Genomic DNA, 12,407 nt, shown 5'->3' with positions numbered 1-12,407 from the left:
TGCCAAAACGTTTGTGGTGTCCTTTGCATTACACTTAAGTTAATGTCTAAATTAGAATGGGTGTAGGCAACTGACACAAAACAAGACACCAGAAAATGAATGAAATGGTTTCCTGAAACCTATTTCAGCAAGTTAAATGAACAAGGTGTGTTTGGAAGTAAGTACAATTTCTATGTTTGACTATCAAACCAAAGCATTCTTGACTGTCTGAATGTCGCTTTGCACTTGCAGGCTGGTATTCCTTTATTATTAGTTTCCCACAGGCATCTTTATGGGTAACAAGGTATGTTTTGCCAATTACCTGCCAATTCTGAAGTATGGTCTATTATCTGGTTTTTAAACGCAAAAAAATGTGACACCTCCTGAAATTTATTGGCAGATTAGTGAAATTTAGGAAAAATATGGTATAATGAGAAAATGGGTTAGATAGTTTAATCGTCATCAATGAAAGGTCATCTTCTCTAATCCTCATTATGCATATTTGTTTGTCCTTTGATTAACTGTCTCACTCACCTCGTTATCATTCCATCATTCATTAAATTTTCACTGTACACTTCCACTAATCTGGTGATGAATTTCAGCAGGTATCACATTTCTACCATTTAAAAATCAAATAACAGACTATTTTAGAATCTTTGGGTCCTTATATTTTTTTAATACACAGTCATCGAAAAAGATTGCAGCAATTTAAATAAATAATATTTCAGAAACTATACTATCGTTTGAATAATACGAGTATTTTTTTAAAAAATTCACCAACTCAAAAAGTTTTTTTTATACCCACTAGAATGTTTCAATATGAGCTTCGTTGGTTGTTCTGCAAACATCAAGCTGATAATCAACTTCTGTCCAGGTCTGCTGGATCATCGCAGGTGTAACTATGGCAATAGCATTGGTGATTTATTGTCTTAAATGTAATATATCCCTGATTTTCTCACTGTAGACACTGTTTCTAATCTATCTCCATAAAAAAAAAAGTCAATGATTATGAAATCTGGGCTTCTTGGAGGTCAAATCACAGGATTGGCCCTACCAATCCAAGGATTAAGGAATCTTTCATTGAGAGTGGGTCAAACACCTGTGCTTAAGTGCGGGGGGAAGATACAATCTTGTTGACATATTATAGCAATGTTACTTTCTTGTTCAATTTGATATTTTAGGGCTTCTTAAAGAACTTTGGTGTATATGCTCAATTGCTTTCACTTGTTTTGGGAGAACTTTTTCACTTCCTCATTGCCAGATTCCTTAAACTACTCATACCACCATCTAATGCCGTTTGCATTAGGGGGATTATTGTCATAAACACACCAGAAAGTTGAACAGTTATAACAGATTTATAGTCTGCAGACCATAAAACATACTGTGCTTTTTGCTGAACTGTTGGCACTGCACTGATTGACAGTGGCGCAGAGGGGTTGTGCCATTATGTTCATCAGCTGAAGGTCATGGCTGGTCACGTCTTAAAAAAACTTCATGATATCTCAATTATTTTGTAGTCCCAATTATGCTGCAAACTTTTTTTGATGACTGTATTTAAAGTGCTCACAACAAATTGTAAACACAAAATAATAATAATCCATATGATGGTGTCTATTGAGAGCTATAAACAAGGAATACAGATGCATGCATGGAGTAACAATTGCAGTTCATTGATAACCCACAAATGGATATTTACTTTCCAAACATACCTCATTAGACATTAATATTTAACCCAATAAAATGCTGGTGAAACTCTACTCTATGTAACACCTTTTATTCTTTTCACCAAAATAATTGGCTGAATGATGAACATTATAGACATCACAGAAAGCAACTATGGACAAGTGTTTCTTGAACCTCAAGTTTTAATTAACATCACAATTAAGAGGTCATGGCAGACAATGCAAAGCAATAGGTTAACACACAGCTCTTTCTTTAATAAAATAATACATTATTTATACAACCTAATTTGTGGATGAAAATGTTAATTAATATTTTTTTGAATTATATGTTGAAATGACAACAGCTGCTGGGACCATTAGCTATGTTGAACTTGTACAACAATACATTAGTGGTCAGAAGACAACCGATGTACCTATTCACTGCCTTCTACTATCTTTTCAGTTATCTCTTATGATGGCAGGAGAAATGCCAAGGAGTATTCTATTACCCATTCCCCAAAGGTAAAGTTAAGAAGATTATAATTTTATCTATTTAAAAAAAAACCAAGTAATGTTTAAAATAAATAAATAAGTATAACTCAAAGTGCACTACAGACAAAATTATACTTTCTAATATCATAAATATCAGAAACTAAACCACTGAAACAGTGAGTACTGCAATTCTAATAAAAACTAAAAAATAATAAAATCAGGTTTCATTTTTTTTAGAATAATCAACCTAAATAAGTAATCTTTACGTCATAAATGAAGCTAGATGGAATAATAGTACATAAGGCAGTACATGAATATTCATAAATTTCCTTCCTTCTAATCGATAAGACTAATGGTTAAATGAAAAATGGATTTAGATAGAATGAAGATTTATTTATCTACAAATATGATTACTATATTATGTTGGTATTATATCTTCAAAATTGCTAAATTAAAATAGATATGTAACTGTAGAAATAACTAGGTTAAAAAATAACTTACTGTGATGAGGTGGAGGTGGTATGTGTGTAGGAATCCAAGATGTTCGCTGATGTGATTCTATTGATGGCTGAGGGGGATGTGTATGTGGCTCCATCTTAGGTGAGAAGACACTACTGTCCCCACCACCTACTTTACATCGACCACATGCAAATATAACCATAAACATTATACAGCATGCCCATCATAAATAAAACAAAATAAATTTATTAAAAAAAATGAAAAGAACCAACTTAAGCTAAAAAGTGACTGGTCAAACTCTCACAGAAAAAAATAAGTAAATGAAGTTTCATATGCAATTAAATATTATACTAGTTTGCACTGTATTACATGAACTTTCATAATGTTAAATTGTTACCTTTCACCAGACTTCTTAACACATCCCACAAGAAAATAAGAATACAAATTATATTCTTATTTAATGTTTTCATTATTATTGTTACAATAATAAGAAAGACTGTTACAATTCTTATATACTGTTCCCAAACACTTTTATTTTTAACAAATGTTATATAGAAAATCTCAATCTAATTTATCCTTCACAATTCTTTGTTAAACAATATAATATAATAATAATATAAATAATTGTTATTCAAAATAATTAACCCTTCCATTATAACCAAATTCTGCTGGAATCTTAGCATTTATTTAAATGGCTATAATTAATTACATAATCCGTTAATTTTCGAACAGTTTAATATTAAATTGTGGAATAACTTTTCAGAATAATTTCAAAAAATCAATTACCACTACCATTTGCTACTGCTAGCAACAAACTACTGTGTCTAATAACTTTTGCAATTATAACATTAATGATTCAGAAATTAACAAATCAGAACTCAATAAATTAGTAATCAGGAATCAATCTCGTAATTATTTAATTAAGTCTCTTCACAGAGTAGCAATAATATAAAGTAGATATCAATTCTTATTTATATATGGCCATAGATGAACATTGGGGTGACATGGGCATGGTCATCCTGGTCATAGGCATACCTGAACACAAAATACAATTGTCAAAAGGTTAAAATGTAGAATTACACTTTACAGTTCTGTTCAACAAATAAAATGCTGAATGTACAATTTTACCACATTATTCCTTTAAAAATAATAAAAGCTAAATTTTATAAATTAACAATTTTCAACTCCTTTAAAAACTGGAAGGAATATATGGCACAGCTAAAGCAAGGACAACTGATTATAATAACTAAAAATAGTCAAGATGGAGGAAGGTTAAAGAGAACAATAAATAGAGGATTTTATATTATTTATTAGTGGAACAATATAATTGAATAAAGGTAGCATTTTAAGCACAATAAGTGCAGAAAACACAGTGAGTTCAATTCATGGAAATCTTTCCCTTCATGGCCTATTAAATACTAGGAGTCAAGAATAGTTGTTTTTAAACAGTTAGATGGCAAAGTGAATTAATCTTTTGACTGTACCTAACATTTTTGGTTTTGTCAGTGAACATCACTGAAAGAATTTAATTGCAATATTCTACTGTTTGATGCAGGATAAAAACTATTCTAAAATTATTATACTGAACTTAAAAAAAATACTTCAATGTTACCAGTGAAAAAAAAAAGACTATGAAGCTTAGGTTTCTTCTGAAAGCATCAACATCTACTAAGGTATAAATATTAATTTTACAGCCTAATTCAAATACAGAGAGATTCACTTATGCCTTTCTAAATTACAAAGAAGGAGTTTGTAAAATGAAAAACTGTTTTCAGTAGGATTCATGAAAGTTAAGTCATGAACAAAAGAAGAGAATAAGCAACAATAATAATTATCAAAAATATGACAGTTTGACCATAAAGAAATCATACTAATATATAAACAAATATAATATACAGCCTGCCACACAACTTAAGTTATATATACAAAATACCTATTAATTACATTCTACATACACAGAGAAGCTTACATAAAAATTTAATACAAAATAAAATTAAATATGCATTATTTAGTTTAAAAAACTAAATTGAAAAAATATAAATAAAAAATTGAAAAAATACATTTAAAAATGTATGGGTCAATGAAAATTAAAATTTCCACAATTAGAATTTGAAAACTGACTTTTCATGGCTTAAAACTAATTTAAGGCTTCCCAATAGCAGTACATGATTAAATTAATACTTGTAAAAATGTTTGACACTGATATCTTAACTCACTCAGATGGGCAAAATAGAGTAGAAGTAAAAAAAGAATCCAAAAGTTAATTTAAGTAAGAATAATTTTAACTTATTTCTCTTAAATTTTTCATGGTAAGCCAACTATAAAATTAAAGCAATGCAGTACATATTTTTGAAACTGTTACTTATCTGCACTGAATTTATCATTCACTCATTGTAGAATCGGCATTAAAACATTCAGAGCGAGTCAAAAGTATAGAAATCCCTTAACAATTTTAAAACCGTTCCAGAAAGAATTCTGTAACTTTCAGGATAAGGTCAACTACTTTACCTTTTGACGAGAAATAGAATTTCAACCCCTTTTAGTTCTATGTCTTTTGGTTTTAGAATATCTGTTATTATTTTTTAAGTTTTTTTTTGTTATGATTATCATTTTTTAGTTTTTTTATAGTACATGGTGTTTGTGATGATGTTTCGGGTTTATCATTATTAGTTTTTTTAATTCAATAAAAAACCAAGGTTGAAACACAAATATTTTAAATGATAACACCCTTTGTGTGATACATTATTTTAAAGGTCTCTTTAAAGCAAGAAAAATGGTATAAATAAAAAGTTGGTATATGTGTGTATCCAAAATGGTGGCGGGATAAAATTTGGATTATGAAAAAAATTACATTGATAATTTAAGGAACTGTTATCGCAAATAAATAAACATAAAAATTTGATTAAATGGATTTTATCAAATAAATTTATTTAAAAAAAATTTATTAAGCATAGTTTGCTTATTTACTTGCGTTTCATTTTAATAAATGTTTGAAATGTCCTCCTTCTGTTGTCTGACAGTGTGCCAGTTAGTTGTAAAAGCATGATACTGCATTATTCAATGATTCCTTAACGATTCCTTTGGTGACGGTAGATAAAATCAATTAGCTGAACAATCACAATAAATTTTCTTAAGAAAGTAGCAGTGTAGTAGTAATGAAACACTAAATAGAATAATATACAACAATGAAGTAAGCTTCATTTTTGCAAAAATGGTAAGAGATCAATGATCAGCTGATCAGGATGATTAGGTGACAATATTTTAGTTTATTTACTCATTAAATTGGAACAAAAACAATTTTTTGCGTTAAAAATATAATTTTTTTAAATTTAAATTAAAAAATAAATTTTAATTTAATTCAGTTTAATATTGTTTAATTTAGTTTTATTATTTGAACTACTAAATTTAGTAATTTTCAAAAATCCAAACTTTATCCCAGTGCCATTTTGGATAGTGGCATCATACTAGTAACTTTCTATTTACACTATTTTTTCTTGTCTTAAAAAGAGATTTAAAATGATGTACTTCACAAAGGGTGTTACCATCTGAAATATTTGAGTTACAACCCCTGGGCCACCCCGAAGAAGGGGTTGAAATTCTATTTCTCATCAAAAGCCAGAGCAGTTGATCGATACCTTCTCCTGACGAGCCTTCAGTCAGAAATATAATTTGTTTACAACAAAGATTAATTTCTTAACAAAACATTTTTGAAAGTATATGTTTGGAGCGCAGCTTTTTATGAAAGTGAAATGTGGACGATCGGAGTACCTGAGAAGAAAAGACTAGAAGCTTTTGAAATGTGGTATTATAGGAGAATGTTAAAAATCAGATGGATGGATAAAGTAACAAATGAAGAGCTGTTGCGGCAAATTGATGAAGAAAGAAGCATTTGGAAAATATAGTTAAATGAAGAGACAGACTTATAGGCCACATATTAAGGCATCCTGGAATAGTCGCTTTAATATTGGAGGGACAGGTAGAAGGGAAAAATTGTGGAGGGAGGCAACATTTGGAATATGTAAAACAAATTGTTAGGGATGTGTAGGGAGTATACTGAAATGAAATTACTAGCACTAGATAGGGAATCTTGGAGAGCTGCATCAAACTAATCAAATGACTGAAGACAAAAAAAAATATATACATATATTTTACAGAAAGACATTTAAAAAGTTTCAATACCAGAAAATATAACAATACTAAAAGTAGTAAATATAAGATAGATAAAAATCATTCATTCATTAATATATCTATATACAGGTATATAATCACATAGTTTTCCCATGACTTTCATAACCTATTCCATTTGTAAAAATAATGGAATAAGTTCACACAAACATGTTCTAATATGCTTCATTTTCAAGTTACAGCTACTGAAAGATTTCAATCAGATGTTAGCTACCCCAGTGAAATGAGGTTATACTGAAATTTTTATGATTATAATGAAGAGGCAGAATTAACGATTTCTTATGGTTATTGACCTGAAAAATCAAATAAAATAGGTCCCAGAACTGTATTAGCAGTGATTTTTGAGAAATCTCAAGTGAAAATCAATAAATTCGGGTGAGAACCCTTTTTTTCTGACATACAATAACTTTGTTAAATGGAGATCACAGGCGGCAGAATTCTATGACACAGAAATTTCAAAGCTTGTCTACTGCTATGATAAGTGCCTGAATTTGTATGGTGAATATGTTGAAAAGTAGTATTTTAGTCCCTCTTTCACATGTATATAATAAAAAGTTTTTCTTGTACTTGGTTTTTTTACAATTCCAAAACGTTCCTTACTTTGTGAATAGCCCTTGTATTAACTTGATTCTTTGTGTGTGTAATCTTTCTGTGAATATCTAAAAACGAATTTAAAGATTTTAGAAAATTCTACCTTTTCCTGGAAGAAAGGGAAAAATTACAAACAATGATTGCAAATTTTCCAACTATACTAGAGATATTCACTCAATTTAGGCTAACAAATACTCTTCAGATAAATATCAAAATTTGGGTTTTTTGAATTTTAAAATTTAAAGGGAAGAAAACTGTTTTTTACCCTTCTGTTTTATGCTACTACTATTGAATTAATCTTTATGATATTTGGTAAAATTGTCATTGTAATTTATGTCAGTAATTCTGATTATGTATACTAGAAGTGAAGTCATGATGGAAATGCTAGTGTATATATCACAAACATGCAATAATTCAAATAAAAATAATATTGCCAAAAAAATATTTTTTAGAAAATAATTTCCAAAATGAAAATAATTATATTACAAAAAAGCAATAAATAATAGACGAGACCAAATAAATTAATAGCTTTACAAAATGCCACATAAGTAAATGTAAAATGAACTTACTTTTTCTGTAGAAGGCTAACATACATCTATATATAGTGAGATTTAAAATTTCATGACTAAAGTTTTAAAACATGTGTTCAAAGAAAAACAATTTTTCCAATTGTAAACACACAAAAGAAATAATTGTTTCAATACAAACGAATATATTTGAATATGAATTAGTATTTCCCAAATTTCAAATCTTATTTTCATTATACTATTATTGGTTTCGATCTCATTAATATTAATTACATACTTATAAATATTAATAAAAAAATCTTACCTGAATAAATAAAGTAAGCTAACAACTAATGAACAAGTGTAAAATAAAGTTTCAACCCAAGAAGTTGTGATTATAACCATTCCAAAAGGAAATTAAAAATATAAGAAACATTATTTTACAAAAAATCTAAATTCTAAGTTTTTGTATGAAGTAAATGTATGAAATTTATCTAAGACTGGTACCTGTTTGGGCAGGAATAGTGTATTGTGGAGGTGGTGGGTGATGCTGAACAGTACCAGCTTCAGCATCAACATCCATGCCACCAGTGGTTCCGACAACAGGTGCTGGTACCACTCCTGCAGTATATTCATCTTTTACCAATCTACTGGGGCCTGATTGAAGACTAAGACCTGATAAATCTGTAACATAAATAAATTATATTCTAATCAATTGCATGTAATGATCTATCAAAAACTGAGAGATGAATCTAATTCTTACGCCTATTATGCTGATAATTGATTCTCAAATTTAGTCAAATATAATAAACTGTATGCAAAATAAGGATTGTAGTTAGTTAAAACTATCTAACAGGTAGATCTTTCCTTACTACATGAACAAGAATAATTGAAGTGACAGTAAAGCTCTGAAACTCGGTTAAAAAGAAAACACTTTAAAATGTATTTAAACCTAGATCATAAACCAAATACATAAATACACAAAAATTCAAACATCTCAAACAGAATTACAAAAAAAAAAAACTGCCACTGATAAAACTTATTTTAATAAAATGTTAAATCAGTATGGTCAATTTGGATGTGGAAGGTTTTGACAAAACCAAATGCCATATCCAGTAGCAATTGGCTAATGTTCCATATAGTGATTTTTGGTATATTTCTGCTGTTCCCAAACAATCTGATTTATGTCTTTATATCATAGCTGGCCTTTACTGATTATGTCACCGATTCTCTTCCCATAATCTGTCCTCTCCAAAACTGATCCTTAGGTTACTCAGTTAAATTAAATGGAAATTAACTTATCACACACATGCTTGTTGATTTGGTTTAATAATTTCTTTTATTCTCCAAATCTCTTTCAAAATCATCCTTCTTCCCTCCTTTTTTTATTTTTTGTTATAATTATAAATAACAATCACAAATATGGTGAGGATCTTAAAACAGAGCTGCTACAAACTAAATATAGTTGCGTCATGTAACATTTTTATGGAAGAAAAAAAGAAAAACTAAATTAAATTAAATTTTGTATTTACATTAGCAAAGGTTCTCATAATTACAATGTTTTTAATGAAGAAGTTCAAAGTGAGCACAAGGTGCAACGATGCAGTTTATGCTCAAATGATCACACTGAGAGTCATCTGATGTAAAACACGTTACTGTCAATATGATCGATATCATGTTGAATGTTTACCTTCAGTTCATCGATAGTGTGGATTTGATCATAATCTATATCCTTCAAATAGCCCCAAAGGAAAAAAATCGCAACTAGACAAATCTGGGGAACGTAGAAGACATCACCATCTGCTGACAGTTTGTTCTGTAAAAACAGCAAAAACACATGCTAGTGAATCTTTTGGTGTGACATGTTGCTTTAACTTGTTGGAAAAAGCCAACTCTTTTTCACGATCTATTAACTAAGTTTAAAATTTATCGAAGATTACACTTCTATATTGACAATCTGGTCAAAAAAATATTGGTGCCGCTATATAATTTATAAGAAAACGCACACACCACATTTTTTCTCATCGTGAAGCGGATGCTCAAACATCAGGTAAGAATTTTCAGTCATCCAATACCTGGTATTCTGTAAATTAATATGCCGAGATGTATGAAATCATGCCTAGTCTTGCATGAAATACACCATCAGTCTATCTTTTGTTGAAGCCAATAATTAATACATTCTGGTTAGTCTATTCTCTTAAATTGTTACACAATATGGTTTCAAGTTTAAATCATGAATAATCTTACAAAAAGGTAAGTTATTTTAAACCAATTTGTTGTGAAAACTTGTGTATAGAATTTTTTGGACTTTTTTTCAGAAGAAATTCTTCTTTAGATATTGGCTATGGCCTCTGGAGTCCTAATAGAAGGTTGCCTATTTCATTTTGCATTTGAAACCAATCGTGTATGCCATTTTTTAGCCAAATTAGGAAACTGAGATTTTTACATGAATATTTGAAAGATTTGTAAAACAATCTGGAACGCATATATGCGTTATACTATGCCATAATATGTCAGTTCTACTATAGCAACATTTTCCTCAGTCGAATAAGACATTTTAGAAAAACATCAACTGCAACGAGCTAAACTATACTGCACTGAACCACAAACAGTTTACAACTGACATCAATAGACAGTAGTAGTAACATACAGAACCAGTAGTGGCACCAGTATTAGCAGTGATGGTAAAAGTGGCACTTAAATTAACTACATTTTGAGCCAGCTCGGTTTGGTTATAAATTGCTCATCTGGTAAAACGTGGGTTTTGTACTAACAAAAATACTATATACTCCTATCCCAAATATTATATCTTGTACTCCTGATTATAGTGTTAATAGAAAAAAGCACCAGAAAATTTTTTTTTAATTTTTATCATACTGTATCTTTAATTTCCTGCATTTTTCATCGATTATTATGAGGTCAACTATACTATCACCCACACATATATATCTGTTATAGTTTTAGTTACAACATTACATAAATGGAAAATTATGAGATTGTATTCAATAAGTATGTAATTATGTTTTTTACTTCAGAAAATTTCTCAAATATTACAATCGCCAACCCGTCTCTAAAAACCAATTTATACAAACATTTGATAACAGTATTGATGAAAATGGCAGAAATCAAACAATTATGCATTTAAAACATTTAATTATTAATTTTACAATATTATGAATTGTTTTACAATAACATGGACTAAAATTTCTTTATAAATACCTAGCACAAAAAAATCAACAACCTTTTGTGTAAGGTACATAAAATTTCATTTTCATATATACAATTTACAAAATAAAAGGCATAAAAATTTAAACCATGTTAGACAATAATAATAAAAAGTATAATAACCAAAACAAAGTAAAGTAATTATAAATTGAAAGATGAAATGGGTTGAATATGCACTGGCAAGCCCGTCACTGGCAGTAGAAGCCTTTCCGAAGTGAAAGAAAAAGTGCGTAAAAACATTTTGGCCGATCGACGACTGACAGTGAAAGAGTTAGCATTCTATATACATGGCAACAGAACACGTATACAATGTTTTGTACGAAGATCCAGGCAAGAACAAGCTGTGCATCAGATGGCTGTCGTGTCTGCTTATGCACAACCAAAAACAGTGCCAAAAAATATTTCAAGCAATTGTCTCGAGCTCTTTTGGTGCAATTCAGTGGAATTTTTATGTTAATTTATGATGGGTGATGAGACTTGATTCATCACTACTTTCCTGAGACAAAAGAGAAGTCAAAACAATGGGTTAAAATGGTCAATCTGCTCCAAAAAAGCAGAAACAAAAACATTATGGCAAATGTTTTTTTTGAATCCATGTGGAATAATTTTCACTGATTATCTTAAAAAAAATTCCCTCTATGAATCATAAGACCTTGCCGCTGGTGAGGGGGCTTGAGTGCTCAGTGATACAAAGTGGCTGGACCACAGGTGCAACCATATCAGAGAAGTATCTGTTGAGAGCCAGACTAAGGAACGATTCCTGAAAGAGGGCAGCAGCTCTTTCAGCAGTTGTTAAGGGCGTAGGTCAGGAGGACATAAACAGCCATATTAACATCACACAATCTTCTAAATACTGCCCAGCTGAAAGCAATGGAAAACTGCAGCTGCTGTTTTCCAAGAAAATGTAACTCTGCATTTTCATATAACAAAGATGGGGGCGTCTTCCTTGGTAAAATATTCCGGTGGTAAACTAGTCCCCTGTTCGAATGATGTTTGATCAGGTGATTTTAGAATAATTAACACAGCTTCAAATAAAGGGCAAGCAGGAGTAGGTTTTGTAATGGACAAGAAGACAAGGAAGAGAGTAGAGTATTTCAAAATGCATAGTGACAAAATCATTGTAATAAGGATTAAATCAAAACCTAAGCCGACAGCGATTGTTAACGTCTACATGCCTGTGCCCATGATAATAATGATGAGGTAGAGTGTGTATACAAAGAAATTGACAAAGCAATTAAGCACATAAAAGGAGATGAAAATTTAATAATAGTTGCAGATTGGAATGCAAACATTGGAAAAGGCAGAGAAG

General features: G+C 30.1%; 1 protein-coding gene across 8 annotated transcripts in view; it reads right to left on the bottom strand.

The window, feature by feature from the left end:
• The window catches only part of Med (Smad/Smad4 homolog Medea), an 86,193-nt gene that overhangs the window by 47,021 nt on the left and 26,765 nt on the right, over nucleotides 1-12,407 (bottom strand). For 5 of the 8 annotated variants that reach the window (XR_012756510.1, XM_075366868.1, XM_075366871.1 and 2 more), the window contains 2 exons: nucleotides 8,381-8,557; nucleotides 2,634-2,777 (listed from right to left, as the gene is read on the bottom strand). Coding sequence is in view for 7 of the 8 variants with exons in the window: in XM_075366868.1 (XP_075222983.1) it covers nucleotides 2,634-2,777; nucleotides 8,381-8,557 (321 nt within the window). In the remaining variant the exon portion in view is untranslated. The remainder of the gene's footprint in view (nucleotides 1-2,633; nucleotides 2,778-8,380; nucleotides 8,558-12,407) is intronic. The other 3 variants (XM_075366869.1, XM_075366870.1, XM_075366873.1) reach the window with 3 other exon arrangements.

The sequence above is a fragment of the Lycorma delicatula genome, chromosome 5 (assembly GCF_047948215.1).
Source record: "Lycorma delicatula isolate Av1 chromosome 5, ASM4794821v1, whole genome shotgun sequence".
In the NCBI taxonomy this organism is placed as follows: Eukaryota; Metazoa; Arthropoda; class Insecta; order Hemiptera; family Fulgoridae; genus Lycorma; species Lycorma delicatula.
The sequence above is the reverse complement of the archived record's forward strand: the minus strand, read 5'-3'. Positions and strand labels throughout refer to the sequence as shown.